A 22772-nucleotide genomic window follows, 5' to 3' on the forward strand; every position below is an offset into this window, starting at 1 on the left:
AGATTCGGCACTCATGTAGCCTTTGGAAATTAACACTGTATTTTTAGCCCTAATATAGTCATACACTTTCCCTCCCAATTCCCAGAGATACTTAACTAGATTATTATTTAATAAAACAAAACAAAATCAAAGAATGTTGTGAAAATGTTGAAGTCCAGTAAGAAGCTATTTTTTCTCAGGACATTTTACAACTTACTTTCCATTGGCTTTGTCCACCCCACTGCTGGGTTCACTGGACAGGGAAATCTTTAGGTCAGAAGGCTCCATGTTCCAGATGTCCCGGGCATACTCCTTAATTGTTCGGTCACTGGAGAATTTCCCTGAGGCGGCTATGTTTCTGAGTACCATGATGTTCCAGGCCTTTGGATTCTGTAAACAAGAATTATACTTGTTTAATTGAATTAAATTAAATTGACGTGCATCTAAGGCTCAGGGCCTGAGTGCCCAACAAGCTGTATGACAAACATCAGGCCAAGCACATCCAAGTACAATTTATGGGGAAAGTGACAGGAGTAAATTGTAATGAATCATAAATACATTTGTTCCACAGTTGGGAGCTGGACAGGGCAGACTGTGCTTTTCTCCTGTTTTAGATTATATTTCTCTAAAATGAAAAACAAAGTATTTTTCACTCTTACAGAAACCCTAATTGGTAATTTCTGCCATAGTTACAATGTTTTGGCATGTAAGCCTTATTTCCCATGCTTCATTTTGAACGAAGATACCTCACCTCCCTTTAAACTACGGGGGAAAGGAAGAGACTAACGTTCATTGTCTGCTAGATGCCACGTAAGAAATTTATCCCGTGGCTCACAGCCAGAGCTCGAAAAACACTACTGTAGAACATTAGCTACCATGCGGGCAAACAGTCCCATGGGAGACTTTATTCACCGACTTCTCTTTTCCTGTTTTTTCCAGAAGGTAGATACTCCAATAGGTTTACACTGAATCCCAAATCCTCCACTGGGGTTTGAAAACAGGACCAATTAAGGTTTTATCCTAAATAAAAAATATACATCTATATATCTAAATAAAATATATATCGCTCATAATTTTATGTAAAAAGTATAAGAAGCTATTTATTTTTTATTAACATCTTTATTGGAGTATAATTGCTTTACAGTGCTGTGTTAGTTTCTGCTATATAACAAAGTGAATCAGCTGTATGCATATGTATATCCCTATATCCCCTCCCTTTTGGTGGGTCTCCCTCCCACCCTCCTTATCCCACCCCTCTAGGTGGGTCGCAAAGCACCGAGCTGATCTCCCTGTGCTATGCAGCTGAGCATCTACTTAGAGCCTCGTGATTTCGTAAAGAACTCTAAGAAGGAGTTCTATGGAAATGACCAGAATATTATTTGAAAACAACAGCAATGAATTATAAACATTTAAAAGAAAAACTAAAACACAGTCTGAAATTAGTTTATTCAGACTTTGGAAACTTACTAAAATAAGAAGAGAATAAAAGCTTCCTCTCTTCACGTTCTTTATTTAAAGGGATAATGACTAGACTTTCCAACCATGTGGGCCATGTTTTCTACGCTTCAACAATACAATTATTGTTAAGAGTAAAAGCTGCAGTTTGCACTAATGAACAAGGAAGATGGAACAGAATGCTGGCCTTCTAGGTGGGCACCCTTTGGATCAGGGCCACCATTTTAACAGAAGGGACCATTGTGCAAAACCAACATTCACATTTGTGCATGCCCTCACTCATATTTTCCTCTCCTGCTCTGTTTCACTTCTGTTTCTTTTCCTATACAGCTTTTCTACATAACAAGCAAGGGTTGAGATCAAGAGGAAGGAGCTAGAGGGGGCCATTTTCTTTCCTCTGTCTTTGAGTTCTTGGAGGCTGTATGTGGCTGCTCTCTCCAGTGTTCAGGGAGCAGGAAGTGAGCCACTCTGCTTAAACCTAGCACTGCCTCTCCTTGGGAAGTATATAAAACTCTGGTTTATATACACTTTTGGGGGGCTGGATATGCTGTAAAGCAGCACAGGCCTTGAGTGATCCTGTTTTAAAACCCCAAAGGGATATCTGGGATGACTATGGGAACTACCTTGTCACCTGGCTTTGGGAAAGGAATAGAAAGACATGTTAGCGCAGTATGTTTCTGTCGGAAATAGCAACTGATGTGTCCAGAGGGCAGGAGGTGGAGAGTTTATGCGTTCCCACTGGTCTGGTCTATAATGGCTTTCTAGTTGGAGAGCCAAAATGGAGACTGTGTGGGCAAGGACGGCTACCTCAAGAAGCCCAAGCTGGAGTCTTAGCACAGGGCCAGCCTCCTCCTGTATCTGTTCTTCTGTGGTTTCTGCAGTTCCCTACAAGTCTTTCCTATCAGAGATGATCGCCTTTCCATATATTTACTAAATGTACCTAGAGGGCTGGGCTTTTTGGTAAAGATGTATGACTTTGCACATGAAGGGTTACTCACGTGGCTCTAGCCCCTTTCTTTCCTTTTTCTCTCTCTCTCCCTTTCCTTCCTTTCCTTTTCTTTTCTTTCTTTCTTTCCTTCTTTCCTCCCTCCCTCTCTCTCTCTCTCTTTCTTTGTTTCATTCCTTTTTCTTTTTCTTTTTTTTAAATTCCAATGTGAAACCTCCCCTCTTTCTATACATTTATATTCTATTCATATAGCACCACTCCATGGGTAATCCAGGAGAGGAACTTACTTTACAATTTTCAAATACTAGGGGGGTCAGTCCTTTCCCGATAAACGAAGGTTCAGCCTTAGAATCAATTTAGCAGATTTTTCTTTTTCTTTTTTTTTTTTTTTTACATCTTTATTGGAGTATAATTGCTTTACAATGGTGTGTTAGTTTCTGCTTTATAACAAAGTGAATCAGTTATACATATACATATGTTCCCATATCTCTTCCCTCTTGCATCTCCCTCCCTATCCCACCCCTCCAGGCGGTCACAAAGCACCGAGCTGATCTCCCTGTGCTATGCGGCTGCTTCCCACTAACTATCTACCTTACGTTTGGTAGTGTATATATGTCCATGCCTCTCTCTCGCTTTGTCACAGCTTACCCTTCCCCCTCCCCATATCCTCAAGTCCATTCTCTGGTAGGTCTGTGTCTTTATTACTGTCTTACCCCTAGGTTCTTCATGACATTTTTTTTTTCTTAAATTCCATATATATGTGTTAGCATACGGTATTTGTCTTTCTCTTTCTGACTTACTTCACTCTGTATGACAGACTCTAGGTCTATCCACCTCATTACGAATAGCTCAATTTCGTTTCTTTTTATGGCTGAGTAATATTCCATTGTATATGTGCCACATCTTCTTTATCCATTCATCCGATGATGGACACCTAGGTTGTTTCCATCTCCGGGCAATTTAGCAGATTTTTCAAATGCTGATGGTGGTCCAACCCGCTACTGGGTCAGAATCTCTTAGAGGGCGGTGGGCATCTGTACTTTGAAAAAACGGCTTGGTGATTCTGATGCACTTCTGGTTAAGGGCCCCAGCCCTACATAGGCTCCTGGAGGGGCCTTGGCTTTGTCCATGCTGGGGCCTCAGTGCCCAGCATGGCCTGCCATGGAGGCACCCAATGCCCCAGTGCCTCTCTGTTGAATAAATGAGTGGGTAAAGTGAGTATTTAATTTCGCTTTATACTCTTAGTCTCTAGGATATGCCTGCTGCATGGTGGGTGCTCAATAAATATTGAATTATTTGTGACTTTTTACTTGGATATTAAAAAACCTACAACTGCAACTGAAATGTCAAATGCCAACCTTTGCCTGAATTCGGGGACAGTTAAGTTTTGATCTGAAAAACCTAAAGAGCTGCCTCACTTCCCATTTTTGATTGGTTGGTGGGGCCCTGTTATTTAGATTTAATAAAAAGAAACCAAAATTTTAATGAACCGTAAACTGGTTTCCTTTGTAAGTCTCGGCCATGTACTCACCATGTACAGCTGACTGACTTTTTCTTGACACTTGACGTAGGCTTCATAGTCTGCAAAAACTTTAAACCTTTTTTTGTGATTAGAAGGAAAAGACAAAAAGCTTCATTAATAGATGTGTGCTAAGATTCCATTCAAAATTCTCTTTTGCTTAATGTCGGGCACGGCTGGCTTACCAGTCTGACACTTCTATTCACAAGGGTTTCAACCAGCCCTCAACCTTTCTTCTCACACGTGAGAATGTTATCACACGGATGCATCTGAAAGTTGGGTACACCCGTGGAAGGAGAAAAAGAATACCAAATTTGTGGGTCTTATTCTTAAGTCTTCTCCTTGCATTGTTAGTGGAGAATATCTAATTTTCCTTTCCAAGTCTACGTTAGCTTATCAGATCACAGATCTATGCTAATCTACATGTGTTGCAGTTGGTTTAAGATATTCTCATCCCCGTTCCACGGCCCAAACAGCACCATCTTCTTGTGGGAACTCACCTGTCATGATAAAATAGCATGTTGACTAAGTCTTTGAAGAGGTCAGGCTGCTTGGGAGAAAAGAAGCCCTTGTCAATTTGGTCAATGGCCAGCTTTAGCTCTGGAAGTGCCTCGTAATATTCTTTTGCCTTATACCTGTAGGGTCGGGGCGGGGGATAAGAAAAGGTTCTGTTAATGTTTGTTAATGACACACTGGACGCTACGTTAGCTGTGAAAAATGCATTCAGAAATATGGCATTTATAAAGTCATTATAGAGTTCAACAGGGTATAAATAATACTTAACTAGATCCTGACATCTTTTTTCCCAACTAAATTTGATTAGTTCCTTGTAACCAAAGACACTAAGGACAGTAGATAATAAAAATCCTAGTCACAGAGCAATAGTCTAATCCGGTAAAATACAGTAAGATTCATTTCAAAGCAGGCTTTATGGCTCTAAACAAGCGTCGTACAGTTGCTTTTTTTAAAAAAGATTTATTATTTCTTTCTTTCTTTAATTTATTTTTGGCTGCGTCGGCTCTTAGTTGCGGCACGCGGGATCTTTCATTGTGGCCTGTGGGCTTCTCTCTAGTGTGGAGGCGGGTTTTCTCTTCTCCAGCTGTGGTGTGCAGGCTCCAGGGCGCTTGGGCTCTATAGTTGTGGTGCACGGGTTCCAGAGCTCGTGGTCTCTGCGGTTTGCAGCACACGGGCTCAGCAGTTGTGGCGCGTGGGCTTAGTTGCCCCACAGCATGTGGGATCTTAGTCCCCTGACCAGGGATCGAACCCGCATCCCCTGCATTGTAAGGTGGATTCTTTACCACTGGACCACCAGGGAGGTCCCCGACAGTTGCTCTTTGGTCCCACAGATTCCCAAATTTGTTGCTACTGAACAAAAATTTACTTCCAAGGGTTGGGAAGTATATTCGACACCCTCCAGATTTTGTGATCGCTCTGGCTCCTTTGAGCAGCATCTTTCTTTACTTCTTATTTGAATCCAGGTTAATAAACCTATCCAGATAGTAAGTGGAACAAGTATTCTGGGTGCTTCTATACAACCAGGCCTATCATCTACCACATTTTAGTCCATCTCTTTGAGGTCTTAAAGGAACACTCGATGGTTTAAATAACAGGCAAAAAGTTCAACTACACACTGGTTCAGTGTTTTGATCAAAGTAAAGATCACAGATGTGGAGAACAGCTCATGAGGCCAGCTCTGGCTGATAACAAATAGCAACGAGCCCATGTACCTGTGCCCAAGCTCCGTTCACTTTCACTTGCTGCGTGTAACAAGACTAATCTGTGGTCAGGAGGGTCCCCGGACTCATGGGAGATGTTCTGCTGTCACTCTCATGGGACCTGCCTCAATGGGACACCTGGGTGGGCAGGTACCCTCCTGGGGGGATACCTGCTCAACAAGCAGGAGTGCTCTCTCACCCTTTCTTGTCCAAAGCAGCCACGTCCTCTATTCTCATGCCAAAGATGAACAGGTTCTCTTCCCCGGCTTCCTCGGCCATTTCCACGTTGGCCCCATCCATGGTCCCGATAGTCAGGGCCCCGTTCAGCATGAACTTCATGTTGCCTGTCCCCGAGGCTTCAGTGCCTGCAGTAGAAATCTGCTCCGACAGATCTGTGGCTGGAATGACTGCAAGCAAGGCATTAGTGACAGAATTAGTGATCCTGTCTCTCTGGATCTGCTTGCACGGTACCCAAGCATTCACCTAGCTGGCCTGTTCTAATCATTAACGTAGTATGTGTACATCAAGATAAACATTCAAATGGTGCAGGATGGATCTCACGCTTCCCCTTGACTCTGGCAACCACTTTTGCCCCTTTCTGATGTGCTTCTTGGTGGTTATGGCCACAGTGCTAAGTAACTCTATGCTTACGCTACTCTTCCTTGGTCTATAAACGTTAAAGAGCATCTATTGACTCTCTGCTATAAAAGTCGACACTACTGTGAAATAAAATTCCTATTTTATGGCAAGACAAGAAAAAGTTAAAACATGAAAATTTTTCTCTGCCCTTTGGCCTCCTCTCTCCCTTCTCCTGTGCATTGTGTATCTGCATTAGGCATGGACCAAACCTCCCCATCAGCAGAAATATCTACTCAGCCATAACGAGCAACGTTCTCCTGGCACCAACAAGACAACTCCTTAAAAGACAACATTCCTTCTTGATCTTGTAAGGGGTCACAATGACCCACCACTTTGTACCTGAAGATCTGGATTCTGTAAACTGTCAACAATACAGCATTTAATGGAGAGCCCCCTGTCTCGAAAAACTTACATAACTGCTTTGACTTCTAATGGGTGGAACAGTTCTTGGAACTTTCTGATCTGCTCTTCCTGGGTTATAATCCTCAGTTTGGCTCAAATAAAATTTTCCATTTCTTTCTTGGATGGGCTGATTAATTTTTTATCAACCTTACACTTCTCTTCTCCCCCTTCTTCCTTCCAGTTTTTGTTATGGTTTTATTTTTATTTCTTCTATATTATAACTTTATAAAATATATCTAAACTTCTCTTTCTCGATCCTTAAAATTCAGAAGCTTCCCTGACCCCTCTTTTGCAATCTGAGGAAACTGGATTGTGCCATTCCTGCCACTCCTTACCACCTTCCTTCCACTTTCACTGCAGGGAAATAAGCCACAGGCAACTGAGGTGTGCCCAGGGCAGACCTTTCAGTCTGATTCACACAGAAGTTCCTGCTGCCTGCAGCATCCCTCCGGTGCCTCCGCTACAAAGCACAGGACCTGCTTTACTTTGAGAGCTTTACTTTGAGAGCTTATTTGTGGATTAGACATTTCTTCATTTGCGCCCATAAAAATCTGGCTCTTTTTTTCTTTATGCAGACAGTTCTTAAATTGTAACATCAGAGGACCCAAAAAAACCTCAGAAAGAGAAAGGTCCCTTTTCAATTTGGGAAAAGGGCGAACACACAGTTGGCATTTGCATGTGGGTGGTGCTTTGTGATGCAAATAAGAAAAAGAAAGGGATGTTGGCTTCTTGCCAGTCTGCCTGTCCCCACATGGGAACTCCACGCCTGTTCTGAGCGCCTGTCTGAGGCACGTCTAAGCCTAGGGCTTTGGCAGCCTGACATCTGCCCTCATTCCCTGCTGCCACATGAACAAATGACAGCCCTTCTTTCCATGGAGTGACCAGAGGAATATCCGGGGATTGGGGCACTGGTGTTCTATTGCAGAACTGGGGCTGGGAACTGAAGATCTTTTTTTCTTTTGTAGAGCACGCTCTGTACTTTACCAAAACCTCAGGGCCACCTCCTCCAACACCCAGCCCTGAGCAGCTGAGAAGAGGAAAATGTGCTTGCAGATGTAACCTCTGATGTGGAGTCTGGGGACAGTCATCTCGGTGTCAGCTGGGTCACCTTAAACATTCTTAGCTTAGGGTCGTATTCTGCCTAAGAGTGACACCTTCTATCCTAAGTCACTGGCTCCCGAGGTCAGCTGCTCCATTTTTCTATAATGTGTAATCCATCCCTAACATGTGCCCTGGCCCCGCATGGTTTGTGAGGACAGCACTACCTTTTTCAGCAAGAGACACTTTGTAGTTCTCCAGGAAGATGAGTTTCAACTTGCTTCCAACCATGGGGTCATTGTTCACCACCTCTGCCACTGAAGTGATCAGCTTTATGATCAGTTTGGCCATGTGATATCCTGGGGCAGCCTTGGGGAAGGGTGTGGACACATGACACAATGCAGGCATGATGAAGTGGAGAAACGGCAAAAGAGACAAGAGCCCCCAAGTACCCAGGGAAGAGAAGCAACTTACTTTGCCACCGATTATAACTGTTCTGGGCACGAATAGCTTTTTCGGGTCTTTCTTAATGCCTGCAAAAGATGGAGAAGGGGATGGAACGGAGGACGGAGGATGGCCAGGGTGGTGAGCGCTCCACCTCTGGGGGCTGGTCGGGGGCTGCAGGGCTGACTCACGGTTGTACATGGTGACCACATGCAGGCAGTTCAGGAGCTGCCGCTTGTACTCATGGATCCTCTTCACCTGCACGTCAAACATGGAGGATGGGTTGATCTTCACTTTGTACTCCTTCTCCAGGAACCGAGAAAACTTCAGCTTGTTCTCCTGTTGAGACAGTGCATGGGGCCAGGGCCCTTTGGACTCAGGAGCATTGGGTGGGTGGTCTGTTTTTAAAGAGTGGGGCATGAACCCTCCAAGCAAGTGCCGCCGGGCAAAGCGTCCACACCGGGAAGCCTCACCTGCTTCACGTTGGAAATCTCCCGGAGGAAGACGTCGTCGCCCAGGAAGCTGTTCAGCTTCGTCAGCTGGTTCAAGTCCTTCACATAGTCCTCCCCGATTTTCTTTCAGTTTAAAGGAAAAGGTGACTCGAATCAGGGAAGGCAGTCAAGCCCACATGAGCAGTTTCTGTCAGTCTGTGGCAAGGGCTCACACGCCCCTAACACTCGCACCCCACAGCACACAGAATGGCTTCATTCACAGGAGATGCTGAAAACGCCGTGTGGGAAGAACACTTGCTATACCTTCAGTGGTATTAAGTGTTAAAAACAGGAAATCTACCTAAAAAGGGTGACAAATAACCCAGGTTCTACTAGTTACTATTAGAGGACAAACAAAGGTCCTGTTAGAGGACCTCTGTTATCCTTTTATTAAACAGGGGTACCATCTGTGTGTCATATGAGCACTGTTCACCAGGGCCAGCTGCGTAATGCGTGGGGTCTCTTTTTTCTGAAATCAAGAATTTCAAGCTGGCTACGGCGGAGAACGAAACCAGTGCGGAGCCCTGTGGGGTTGCACAGGCCACTGGCTTGGGGATGAAGCAGGCCCTGCTGCAGACTGGATTTGCAAGTTATAAGCGCACTCTCTGCCTCTTGAATTCTAGTCAGAAACCCCCTTTCCCTCGGCACTTCCCGGTTACCTCTGCTATTAACTCTGCCAGTCCTGGGTTGCAGAGTAACAGCCAGCGCCTTGGAGTGATCCCATTGGTTTTATTCTGAAACTTGTCCGGCTCTAGCTCACTGAAGTCCTTGAATCTGGAGATGGAAGAGACACATCACTAAACGTGGCTGGAACGGCAGGTTCCCGCATGCTGGATGAAGTTCAGGGTTAGAGCTAAGGAGCAGAGTATAGGCTTAGAAAGGTTAAATAAAAGTGGAGAGAGGGGCTGATAGCAGCTATGGGTGTCATTCTAAACAGAAATCCATTTGCAATTTAAAATAATTACAAGAAAAAATCCAATCTAATCACCTTCATATGACTTCCCGGCACTGACATATATATCAGACTTTTGAGCAGAAGAGTTTTGTTTTTTTTTCTTGTAAGTCTAGAATTAGGACTGTTCAGAGAGGAAGGGCTTTTCCTTTTAGAGAAGGGTTCTTTGTATAGAAGACATTACTTTTAAATATTTCACGGGGCCTCTCCTCATCTCCAACCGCAACCCTGCATTCGCTAGCACCGTTCTATTCCTGAGCAATGTGAGACCCGCTGCGACAGGGGTGGAGGCTCACACTTGGTTCTTCACGATGTCTGAGTGAATTTTAGCCACGCCGTTCACAGCATGGGAGCCCACAATGCAGAGATGGGCCATGTTGATCCTTTTGCCTCCTTCCTCTTCTATCAGAGACATCCTTCTCAGGCGGTCGACATCTTTAGGAAACAAGGCGGCAATTTTCTAGGCAAAGGAAGAGAAAGGCCTTACTGGTCACTCAGGTTTCCAGCAACCCTGGGATAACGTCAGTTACTTCCCAACCAAAACCTTTGATGGAGCAAAGGTAAGACTTCACTCCCACAGAGAGGAGTGAAGATGCCTAGGGAGATGCCATCCCTCCAGGTTAGTATTTTCAAAAGGATGTCATTAACAGAGCCCCACCCAGACTTGAGTGCTTTTGATGTATCAATGACTGAAAGATGTTTGGGCCTCAGGTTTGGTAAGAGGGAAGACTGCAGCCACCCTTAACATCTCTAGACCTCCTTCTCAAAAGGGTTATGAATCTGTCAAAGTGACTTACATCTAAATGCTTTTGATTCATCTCGTAAATGATTTGCAAATGTCGAGGAAGCAGCTTTTCCACCAGCTCTACAGGCCAGCGCTCCAGGGCTTCCGGGAGCACTGTATGGTTGGTGTAGGCAAAGGTCTTCTGGGTGATCTCCCATGCCTGCGGGGAGAGGGGGGCTCAGTGCTTGCCTCTGCAGGAAAGGCGGCCTGCAGGTGTGCCCCATCCTGCAGGCCAAACACGTCCTCAACTCCTGCCCGTCAGCAACAGGACAATTCTATCTGCATGTATACAGTTAGACACAATTCCGCTAGGTTCCTGGATGGTCCAGGTAATGGGAACATGTTTTTTTTTGGGGGGGGGGGGAGGAAAAGCAGTAAATTGTCTGATAAAATTTAGGACAGCATATGCTGATAAATCTTCTCTAGTATCCTAACTTGTCTTTCATTTATTAAACAAACAAAACTTGAGGAATAAAACTTCAGTAATGTTCTGAGAAAGTACCAAGTATGCTTAAAATCGGTGGAGACACCTTCAGTTAGCTGTATTCTGAGGCTAGAGAGTTTAATTTCGAATCCTTTTAGACACAAAAATGGCAAACACAATATAAGCCTTAATAATATAGCCACTGAGCTGTGTCCCATTAGCAATGTGTTTATTTATTTCTTAGTCTTACTCCCTGTAAAGCAGTAAGAGCTGAGACATGTCAGCGCCAGGGCAAAGTTTACCTTTAATTGTTGGAAGTTAGCAACAGTGACTTATTTTGAAAAACTGTGAAAGGCGCTTTGGGCAGAATCTCTTAAGCACAGATATTCTGGCCAGTCAAAGGAAAAAGAAGCCAAAGCATCCGGACCTTGGACCAGGGCAATTTTTCAATGTCCACAAAAATCCTCATCAGCTCAGGGATGGCGAGCGCAGGGTGAGTGTCGTTCAGCTGGATGGCAACCTGCAAGGGGAAAACCGACGTGAAGGTCACCAACGGCCCAGGCCCTTGTTCTCATCCGTGCCTCACACGTGCACCAAACAAAACGTCTGCCCTCTACGGAAGGCTTTAAGTATCCTGTAGCTACTCAGTTTTCTTTTTTAATTGAAGTATAGTTGATTTAAAATATTGTGTTAGTTTCAGGTGTACAGCATAGTGATTCAGTTAATATATAAATATTCTCAGATTGTTTTCCATTATAGGTAAGTAAATTTCCTGTGCTACACAGGAAATCCTTGTTGCTTATCTATTTTACGTATAGCAGTGTGTATCTGTTAATCCCATACTCCTAGTTTGCCTCCCTCCACCCCCTTTGGTAACCACAAGCTTATTTTCTATGTCTGTGAGTCTGTTTCTGATTGGTATATAGACACTCAGATTTTTTTTAGCATGGAGACAGAGGAGTAAATCTGATGGAAGTCCTGATGCCCTCAGTTGTTCCCGCCCGCGTTCGGGCTGAATACTCGCCTGATCTGGGAAGGCATCGAACGCAGTTCCGGCACTCCTGCTGGACCCAAGCTTAGAGGCTTTGAAACGTCGGATGACATCTTGCAAGGTAGCAGCCACCACAAAGTACTCCTGCTTCAGTCTCAGCTCCTTCCCTTCAAAAAACTTCAAGCCAGAGAGACTGAGTGAGAGGGCTCACATTGCTAGGAGTGGCCAGAACATGGGTGGCGTCCCCTACCAGGGGACTTTAAGGCTAAAGCCCATGGGATGTCTGGTGGAAGCTGGCAGGTTGAATGCCAAGCATCAGCCTCCTGAAACTCCACTAAAATGACAGTAAAGGGATTGAAAAAAGGCATGATAAAGGATGAAGGGAATGGAGAGAAGACAACAGCAACAACTTTTCAGAAGCTGAAAAACAGATGGATAAATGGTAAACTGAACCAGAAGACCCAGGAAAGCTGCATCCTGACCTGGTAGTGGAGAAAAGCCAAAGGAACAACCCAGTGTATACACTGAAGCTCCCAAAAGGCCCAAGAAGTGTCAGCATTGGGTGCCTTCAGAAGTAGGGGTGAAGAGGGGGTAAAAGGTTAGTGGGGAGCCTAAGAAGCAGTTGGCCTCAGACCTCCTCTCCAATTCCCTCAACTGGACAATCTCCTTTGCCAACTCATGCAGAAGCTGGAGGTCTGTTCTCTGGAGATGGTATAACAGGGGTCTCTGGACTGGAGGGCAGCAGGTAAAGTCGGAGGCAGGGGTACCATCCCATACTAAAAATGGGGGAAGAGGCTCAGTGAAAGTTTATGTACTGAATACTGATGCTTTCAGTCTTCATCTCCCAACTGAATTTGAGAACACAGGCAGCCAGTGTTAATTCCACCAGGAGAGAAGCTGCAAGCGTCTTCTCTAGGGAATTCGACCAGCACAGGAGGGAGGACCTAAAGACATGGACATGAGGAACTCCACCAGGAAGCGGCCCCAGCAGGTCACAGGTGAGGGAAACCAAATAGATAAATCCCAAACAAGTGTACAGAGCTCCCCAAAACTTGTTGGTACCTTTCTCTTAAGTTTCAGTGGGCAGCTAAGGACCATTAGACAGCTAAGAAAAACTTCTAAAACATGTTAAAATAATAAAAGCCAACTTAGAGGTAACAGAGATTAGAGAAAAGAATGATTATAAGAATACTACCGGTATCCTCAGATAGATTAGATATTGTATTCAAGGAATACGAATAAGATGCTTCAAGAAAATATCTAGAGCAAAAAAAGATTACGTGGAAATTAAAACATGACAGCCAAAGTGAAAAACCCAATAGGAAGACTGGAAGAGAGAGTTGTGATTGCCCAAAACGTGAGCAGGAAGACAAAGAGATGATAAATAAAAGAAAAAAGGTAAGAAGACTAAAGAACCAGTTGAGGATGTTTAACAATTCCAGACTGTTTCTCAGAGAGCTGTAGTCCTGTGTCCCCAGACTGAAAGGGTACCCAGGCGTGATAAGTGAAAGCAGACTTACACGAAAGCACACCCCCCAAAACTTTTAGTACACTCGGAGAGAGGGGTTTTGGAGAGGGACAGAGGGAGGGGAAGAGGGAGAGGGAGACTAGAAGCTTTCAAAGGGGGAAAAAAGCAGAATTCAAACAAAAGATCAAGAATCCAATTGCACTGTACTTTTCGGCAACACCAACAACTAGGAGATTAAAAAAAAAAAACTTTGAGTCTTCAGTATCCAGGCAAACTCCCAATGAGAGGGAAAAATAAAGACATTTTCCAACATGCAAGGTCTCAAAAACACCGACCTCACTTGCACCCTTTCCTAGGAAGCCCCAGGCATGTGTATTACCAAAACAAGGGAGCAAACCAAGACGTGGGATCCTGGAAACAAATGATCCCCGAGAGTATATGAGCACAGACGTCCTCAGAACAATGGGAAACGTAGATCCCAGGATGACAGCGGAGCAGCCAACCAGAAGAGATCCAGAAGAGACTTCAAGAAGACTGAGTCAACAGAACACCTAAGGTGTTTGAATATATTGAGAGGAAATTTCTACGACTGGGGTAGAGTGCAGGCTAAATTAGGGAAAAGTACTCAGAAAACCAAGCAAACAAACAAAACAATGATTAACTCCAGGAAAGGAGAACATTTTAAGGAAAGGAAAAATAATCAAAGAGACGATGACATGTATTGTGCACAGATCAGCTGTCTGTAGCACTGACAGCGTCATAATAATGTAAACACTAGCTGAAGAGCTAGTGCAAATCACCATGTAATTATGTTGAGAGAGTGGGCATAGAAAACGTGTTTTTGTGGTGGGGGTGGAAGTCTATGGGAGGAAGGGAGCTAAACTCTCATCTTCAGTAGCGGGGAGTCAATATTGTAAAAAGAGGAAATCACGAAGCAGCAGTAACAGCATGTTGTTAGAAATATGGAGGTAAGTATCCAGGAAAGCAATTCAAAGCAAGGGGATGTAGTTGCTTTGGGGAAGTGGGAAATAGGAGACTGATTTTATAGTAAGCCTCAGAGAGCTGCTTTTCTCTTTAAACTATGTGCAGGTACAACTTTGATAAAAGTTTAAAAACCAAAAGAAAAATTTAAAGTCATTAATAGGAAACTGTCTGGATTGATATTACCAATGGGAATTTATAGGTGGTAGAATTTGGAATTTTTTTTTTTACTTGGTAGTTTTTTATATTGCTTATATTTCTTTTTCTAATAGCATGTTTCATAGTAAAAAATATAATGAAATCATTATTCTAAAAAAAGCACATGAATCCATCCACAATGAATTTAAATGTTTATTGAGTTAGGGAATTTTTAATGTGCTAGAAATAAATGATTAATTAAACAATCACTGACCTCAGTTAAGTTCAAACTACTGGGGAGAGACAGATGTATAATCAAGGCTTGAAATCAAACAAGACAGTTTTTAAAAACATTTATGTTGTATTTAAGTGTATACACAGTACTTTGGGGACCTGAATACTCAGGTGATATCTTTATCTGAGCCCTGAAAGCTAAGTAGGAATTTGAGGTGAGCGCAGAGGGCCAGAGTATTCCCTGCACGCAGAGGAAACCTGGGCAAAGCATGGAGGTTAGAAAGAACAGGGCAAATAATCCTCTACAGCTGGGACCTATTGCTAGGGCAAGATCACAGAGGATGTGTCAGAACTGATGACCACATAGATGAAGATACACCTACGATTCTGTACTTCTCTTAGGGGTAAAGCAAAAGCCTTAAAGAATTTTAAGCAAGGAAAAAAAAAAAATCTCATTAGTTGCAGAGTGAGGACAGGGGGCGAGACTCTTGGAAGACAGACAAATAGGGCTATGGCCAAGTTGGGGAGAGGGAATGAGTCTGTTCTTGTGGTTACAGTACGAAAAAGATTTATCAACTTCTACTTAAAAACAAGCATAACTCTGAGAGCTACCTTTTCTGCCCAATGCATTTAGTCAACTTTGCACCCCATGCTAACCTAGTATGTGTTATCAATTGTTGTGGATGATTATTTCCAAGTAAAGTTAGGTTTGGGCCCTACTGAAGATAGGAGGATGAATTTCAAGCCCCTTCTAGTTAAACAATCCTGCAGGCTTGGGTTTGGCTAGGCAGTGTGGCCCCAGTCTTGGAAGGATTCTTACTTTAATTGACCTTGAAACAGAACAGTCTTTTGCTTTTGCGTTACAGATTTCTTTTAAGGTACTGAAGCCACATCGTTTCTCCCAAAGGAAAAATAACACATACCATTAAGTTCCTAAAAATGCTGCAGCAAATCCACTTAATCCTCCTTGGAGATGGGTTTAACACTAAGTGGACATCTGGTCTTAGGATCATTTATGTCCTAGTCCCCAAGATCCTTGTTTTGTGGACATCTTTGTGGAGCAGGGTACTAGTTTGGTTACTTCTGAGATTATTATTTAAAAAAAAAATCATTATAGCGTCCAGAAAATTATTTTACTCATGGAGAAGTTAGAGCTAAGTATGTTTTAACCCACTAAGAATCCATAACGTGGGCTTCCCTGGTGGCGCAGTGGTTGAGAGTCCGCCTGCCGATGCAGGGGACACGGGTTCGTGCCCCGGTCCGGGAAGATCCCACATGCTGCGGAGCGGCTGGGCCCGTGAGCCATGGCCGCTGAGCCTGCGCGTCCAGAGCCTGTGCTCCGCAACGGGAGAGGCCACAACAGTGAGAGGCCCGCATACGGCAAAAAAAAAAAGATCCGTAACAGGCATCTGAGATCCAGTTCCAAGTGTTTTTTTTTTTTTTTCTTAAACTAAGTTATTTTTCGTGTAAACTTTGGAATGATCACCTATAAGAAAAAGTTTAATGAGATAAATAAGTGGCATAAGAAACAAGTGTCTGCTCCTGGGTCTATTCTGAGGTCCATGACCCCACCTTGCCTTGGGTCAGAGGAGACCCATGAGTGAGGGGAAGAGGACAGGCAAGACACCTCCAGGGACTTCTGATGCTGTGGATGAAATTTCTGTTTGGAAAGGAAGGAGTGCTTCACCTGTACTGCACCTCATCTTTTATAGCCAGGTTTTGTTTTGAAATACATGTACAGAGCCTCCCAATTAGTGATGGGGTCACTAATCAAGGGCGAAACACCAATTCTGACTTCATGAATTGTACAAATTCGTTTTCCTTACATGGGTGGGAGGGGAAATCTACACAAGTCAGGAAGAGATATGGTGATTATTCCTCACTGAAGGAAAAAACCCAGTATTAAGTATGTGCTTTATGGCTACTGAATAGGTGCTTCTGAAATAAGCTGCTTCTGTTTCCACTGAGAAAGCAAGCTTGATCACTCACATTATCATTGGGATAGAGGACCCGGGAGATGTTCTCGGCCAGATTCCGGTCCAGCACAGCCTGAATGTAGTCTCCAACGTTAACTGAGGGAAACGTTAGAAAAATGAATAAACAGACGAGCCAACCACTGTTTTCAGAAGCCCCCTGATCTCACCTGATGCTTGTTGGGTACCATGTGGGATTCCTAAAAATCCAAAGAGATTTCAGCAAACCTTCATGCTGTGATTCACATGACAGTCTAGACTGAAGGACTGATTTAACCATGTGCCCCATACCTGCTCCATATAATGCTTTAGTCACTAAAGAATTTGGATCAGAAACTCAGTGCAACTTGGCTCTAATTATTGGACAGAAAGATTAAAGGTACACATGAGGAAAGGGAGCCCACGCTGTACTCACAGTCTCTGAGGTTAAAGTCATTGGGTGCGCGAGCGGACCAGAGGCGCATGGTGTTGACCGTGTTGTTCAGATATCCAGGCACCGGGGTGTCATATGGAAGAGCAAGGACCACCTGCGGGGTGAAACCAAAGCAGCTACTTACTGTTACCCATGTGGATGGAGGAGGTTGAACAGAGGTGGGAGACAGCAGCTGGAATTTGGTTCCTGGCTCCATCACCAACTCAAACTGTATGATCCCTAAACCAAGCTAAGGGTCCCAAGGCTGGAGGTGGTATTAGGGGCCATGTCGGTCCTCCTCCCACTTGGAACAATATGGATGGCTGGAATGACCCAGACAGATGGTCCCAGATGGTCCTCCACATCATTTCCACGCTGACTTCCCTTTGTGTCCCTTGCCCTGATCTGGACACAGATCTTTCATGTTTCAAGATCAAGCCATTGCTCTAAAGATAGCAAAATATGATATGCAAAGTGGTAAATGTGAATCTGTACCCATTAAAAAACAGTAATCAAGACAAGTTTCATGTAGGCTATTCAATGATCTGATTTCAAATATGGTGAAAATTAGCAGAATAGGAAATTTATGAAGATAAATATTACATATGATGTTTAAAATGCTATGCTGGATTTTTCAAAGTTGCACGAAGAAGAGTTATTTTAGTGATCTAACAAATAAGCTGATAATTAGCTGAGATGTGTCTAAGAGGTGAGCTTTGGAAAATTTAGCTCAATATTTGTGACAGTCATGGAAATAGAGAAGAACGGGAAGATGAACCATGTTTCACATGAATTTAAAATTTATGTGGGAGAAGACAATTTTCTATTCCCTGCCTCATCAGAATCAAGCTCTAAGGAAGGGGAATGACAGATGGATTGAATTGGAGGATGCTAGAGATCATCTAGTGCAACTTAAGGTGTTTTGGATATGAGGGGAATGAAGCTGCGAGAGAAGTGACTTACCCAAGGTCATAGTCAGTGGTAGTGTTGAAACCTAACCACAGATCTCTTTAATTTGGTCTGCTGAATTATGAAGGAATGAAACACTCTAGCCTATATCAATCAGTCACATACATTCAGTCATGCTTTCATGAACATCACAACCGCAGAGTAATAAATCACATTTATGTGAATATCTTTTACTAGGAAATAAAGATCTCTGGAGTTCTAAGAGCAAGTTGTGGTCAATCAGGAGAAGTCACTTACAGAGTGGGACTCTGAGTCTGGGTCCAAACATGACTTGTCCTTCTGACCCTCAAAGCATAATTGAGGCAGCTGGGGAAGCACATGGCTTGGAGGTCCCTTTAGAGAACTTCAGGGAGAAGTTGCCACCTCAGAGCTCACACGAGGCTGTGCTTTCTTTGGGATGCTCCCATCGTGGTGGGAGCATGAGAGCCAGGACTCCCCTCATGAGCAATGTCCCATCAGCCTGGGCACTTGTTCAGAGATGCACTGCAGTGTGAGGCTCCTTCCTGAGAATCCTTCTTTCCCTCTCTCTCTTCACAGGTGTCACACCTGCGTTGCAGTCTGAACGACTTCCCCCCTCCTCCCGTCCCCTTTCCCTTTATCTTTCACAGGCATTTCTGCAATAGATCACTTGTACTTCTAATTCTCCCTTCTGTCTGCTTCCCAGAGGACCTGAACTGACACAAGAAATGAAACAAGTAACTCAGTTTACTGGAAGCCTTCACAGCAGGCATACATGAGGTCTGACCTCACTAGCTACAAATCTGGGGCTGATCAGGCAGTGGCATCAATCCATAAAATTCTGCACAGGTTGGGTCAGCTCACCCTTTATTACATCTGCCCCATAAACTTGCCTTTGTGGGCACAGAAAAACACACTCTCCCTAATTGAATTTCTGGATGTATTATGAAAATGTCTAGAGGTGCTTTGTAAATATATCATCAGGTCATCATAAGGTCATCAGTGGGACTTACGAAGTAAACAGAATGCTTCCAGGATTGGGAGTATAACCTGCGTATGTTTAAACAGATCAGAAGCCACTGGAAGTTTTAGACACCAAATACTTGCTAGATTAATACCCAAAACATGTGAGAATTCTTTAGGCATATTAACAATTGATTTGTTGCAGTTCTTATGGTCATATTTGTAATCAACTGCAACTCAGTTGTGGTCTATTGTTTAACCAAAATAAAAGGGGAGTGGTGGATAGAGGGAAACATCTTGAAATTACAGTATTAGTTTCTTCCTTATTATATATAATGACCGATTTTAGCTTCTAATCCATTATTTCATATGCTGAAAAAATCACGTTCAGATAGGAAAAACTTCAAAAGCAGTCTTTCTTTTGTGAACTGTGAATAGCCTTGCATGGATTAGCAGAATAAAGCATCAGCTTAGAAGTCCACTATAACATGGGTCTAGAGTCCGCAAACCAACTGCATTTAGCATTATGATACTGAATTTTGTTCCTGATTTTGCCATATAAGAACAGCATTTCCTTGGTCTTTACCGTTTTCTTTAAGCTTTTAAAGTGGCCAGTGAGACATCTTTTCTGGCCTAAGACTGTATTTACTAAACAGATATCTCAAGTGGAGCCTCCAGTGGTTGGACAGTGCGATCCAGTAGTTCTTAGGGGTTATTTATCAGGACGTATGAAGACAGCAAAGCACAAACCACCCCTAGAGGAGCTGAAAAGTAAATTGTTCAGTAGCAGGGTAACACTCGAATGTGGTGGCAGGATAAATACACGGCCGTGAATTAAGCACACTTGGACCGACACCAGCATTATTTCTCTAGAAGTGATTTGGCACACAGTAACAGAGTGCATTTTGCAATATTTTGCATTGTTTTTCTTGACTTTGTAATGAAGAAGAACTCTGGTAATCCTTTGAATAAATACTTCACTTTAAAAATATTTACCCCTTAGAATTTACAAGTCAATGTACATATGGCAGTGGGGTGAGGAATGACATTTAACTTTATTCAATCTTGGTTTCAACAGCTTTATATAAAACTGGAGAGCTAAGCATTATAGAATGCTTAGAATTGATTAATTTCTTATAAACCAGATGACAAAATGACCCTGGTAAGTCACTTGACCTTGGGGAAGTCACTTCTCTCTTGGCCTCAGCTCCCTGGTCTCCAAAATGAGTGGGTTCACCAAGAGACGTAACAGATTTATTTATAAAAATATACTTTATTATTCAATATACAACACACTATACTCAACACCACATACACGTCACACGCTGTGCCATCCTCTATACAATGCTCAGCGCGAGGACTCTCAGAATACCTGCGTGTTGATCCACTTGGTTCCGGCCTCTGTGTGCTCTACGTTCCCGTAGAAGTGAACAGGCAGCATGAACTCGGGGCGGGCCTTCTCCCAGGGGTTTCCGTGCCTGAGCCAGTCATCTGCCTCTTCTATCTGCAAAAAGGACATGGCTTAGAATTTGTTTTTCAGGAGCAGTGGACCTAGCCCTTCAATTATATCAAATTAAAAATATTTGGGGGGACTTCCCTGGTGGTGCAGTGGTTAAGAATCCGCCTGCCGATTCAGGGGACACAGGTTCGGTCCCTGGTCCACGAAGATCCCACGTGCCTCGGAGCAACTAAGCCCGTGAGCCACAACTACTGAGCCCATGTGCCACAACTACTGAGCCTGCGCTCTAGAGCCCGTGAGCGGCAACCACGGAAGCCCATGCGCCTAGAGCCCGTGCTCTGCAACCAGAGAAGCCACCGCAATAAGAAGCCCGCGCACCGCAACGAAGAGTAGCCCCTACTCGCCACAACTAGAGGAAGCCCGTGTGCAGCAACAAAGATCCAACGCAGCCAAATAAATAAATTTATAAAAATATATATATATATTTTTGACTGAATCAACTCAAGAATACTGTTTTGGCAAGAAAGATGTTGGTTCTGTCAATTTCAGTTCATCTTTGTTATTGTCGTACAGCCTAAATCAACAACAATACTGGCTAGTATTGCTCTAAATGTTTTATACATATTATTGCATTTAATCCTCATAGCAAATATAGGAGGGAGCTATGGCTTCTCCCTTTGTTAAGGAAATTGTAACTTGCTCAAAGTTGCACGGATAGTAAATGATACAGGTAAGATTTGATGGTAGGTCTATGAGTTCTAAAGCCTGTGTCTTAACATCTGTGAATCCAATTGTCTAGCTTGAGGGAAAGAGAGAGGCTTCCCAGGGATGTTTATTGTTGGATACCTGGACCTGATGGGTCCTACATTATGGTTTCTGTCAAGAGCTTTGTGCCTTGAAAGCACAGAATCGGTTGAGAAAAACTACTCATAGAAAGCTCCCTTAATAAGGCTTATTTCAGTATAGGCACAGAACACTATTACTTTTTTTTTCATTTTTTAATTTGGAGTATAGTTGATTTACAATATTGTGTTAGTTTCAGGTGTACAGCATAGTGTTTCAGTATTTTTGCAGATTATATTCCATTATAGGTTATTATAAGATAATAGGTATACTTTCCTGTGTTATACAGTATATCCTTGTTGCTTATCTATTTTATACATAGTAGTTTGTTAATACCATATCCCTAATTTGTCCCTTCCCCCATTCCTTCTCCCCTTTGGTAACCACAAATTTGTTTTCTATATCTGTGAGTCTGTTTCTGTGCTGCATATGCATTCATTTGTATTATTTTTTAGATTCTACATATAAGTGATAACGTATAGTATTTGTCTTTCTCTGTGTGACTTATTTCACTAAGCATAATATTATCTAGGTCCATCCCTGTTGCTGCAAGTGGCAGTATTTAATTCATTTTTTATTGCTGAGTAATATTCCATTGCATATATATACACCACATCTTCTTTATCCATTCATCTGTTGATGGGCACTTGGGTTGCTTCCATGCCTTGACAATTGTAAACAGTGCTTCTGTGAACACTGGGGTGCATGTATCTTTTTGAATTAGCGTTTTCCTTTTTTCCAGATATATACCCAGGAATGGAATTGCTGGACCATACAGTAGTTCTATTTTTAGTTTTTTAAGGAACGTCCATACTTATTTCCATAGTGGCTGCACCAATTTACATTCCCATCAACAGAACACATTTTGTAGTCTTTGTTTAATTGAATCCTTATGGAATTTTGATCTGATAATGAACTATTATTTATTTATTTGGTCATGCCAGGTCTTAGTTGCAGCATGTGTGCTCCTTTGTTGCAGCTGGGGTGGGTGGGGGGGCTCCTTAGTTGCAGCTCACCAGCTCCTTAGTTGTGGCATGCGAACTCTTAGTTGCAGCACGCATGTGGGATCTAGTTCCCTGACCAGGGCTGGAACCCGAGCCCCCTGCATTGGGAGCGTGGAGTCTTAACCACTGCACCACCAGGGAAGTCCCATGAACTATTATTTCTAATTCGTTTTGAAAATGACATATACTAAAATGTAAGGAATTTCTTTTATTGACAATTACAACATTTTCCCATGTATTTATGTCAATTTATAACAAAATATTTCTCATAAAAATTTAAAAATCTAATTTGTATTTAGGGTATCCTGGACATCAAATGCATTTTGTTTTCTATAAAGAAACAAATAAAAATGCCAAAACAAGAACAAAAGACACACGGTGGGGCTGGGGTTGCATTTTTAAAGTAAAGGTATTATGAGTGAAACCTTTAAAATATTCCATATACATTAAAAAATGCAATCGTGTTCTGGCAAGAAGGGAGGGGTAAGGTTTTTAGTACAAAGCTCCCTTGTCAATGAGATTATCCCCAATATGGTTATTTTACCTACCTGATTCCTCATCCTTCCCTCTTAGAAAACTCAGCTTTAGTTT

General features: G+C 43.0%; 1 protein-coding gene across 1 annotated transcript in view; it reads right to left on the minus strand.

Annotated features, from left to right (window-relative positions):
• The window catches only part of PYGL (glycogen phosphorylase L), a 54747-nt gene that overhangs the window by 14547 nt on the left and 17428 nt on the right, over window positions 1-22772 (minus strand). Inside the window, exons 5-20 of the mRNA XM_030854955.3 lie at window positions 20248-20379; window positions 16989-17100; window positions 16590-16672; window positions 11813-11956; window positions 11216-11308; window positions 10378-10524; window positions 9877-10040; window positions 9288-9402; window positions 8611-8712; window positions 8329-8476; window positions 8168-8226; window positions 7921-8062; window positions 5814-6021; window positions 4400-4534; window positions 3912-3978; window positions 197-369 (exon numbers count right to left, since the gene is read on the minus strand). Of these exons, the coding sequence (XP_030710815.1) occupies window positions 197-369; window positions 3912-3978; window positions 4400-4534; window positions 5814-6021; window positions 7921-8062; window positions 8168-8226; window positions 8329-8476; window positions 8611-8712; window positions 9288-9402; window positions 9877-10040; window positions 10378-10524; window positions 11216-11308; window positions 11813-11956; window positions 16590-16672; window positions 16989-17100; window positions 20248-20379 (2024 nt within the window). The remainder of the gene's footprint in view (window positions 1-196; window positions 370-3911; window positions 3979-4399; window positions 4535-5813; window positions 6022-7920; window positions 8063-8167; window positions 8227-8328; window positions 8477-8610; window positions 8713-9287; window positions 9403-9876; window positions 10041-10377; window positions 10525-11215; window positions 11309-11812; window positions 11957-16589; window positions 16673-16988; window positions 17101-20247; window positions 20380-22772) is intronic.

The sequence above is a fragment of the Globicephala melas genome, chromosome 2 (assembly GCF_963455315.2).
Source record: "Globicephala melas chromosome 2, mGloMel1.2, whole genome shotgun sequence".
Classification (NCBI taxonomy): Eukaryota; Metazoa; Chordata; class Mammalia; order Artiodactyla; family Delphinidae; genus Globicephala; species Globicephala melas.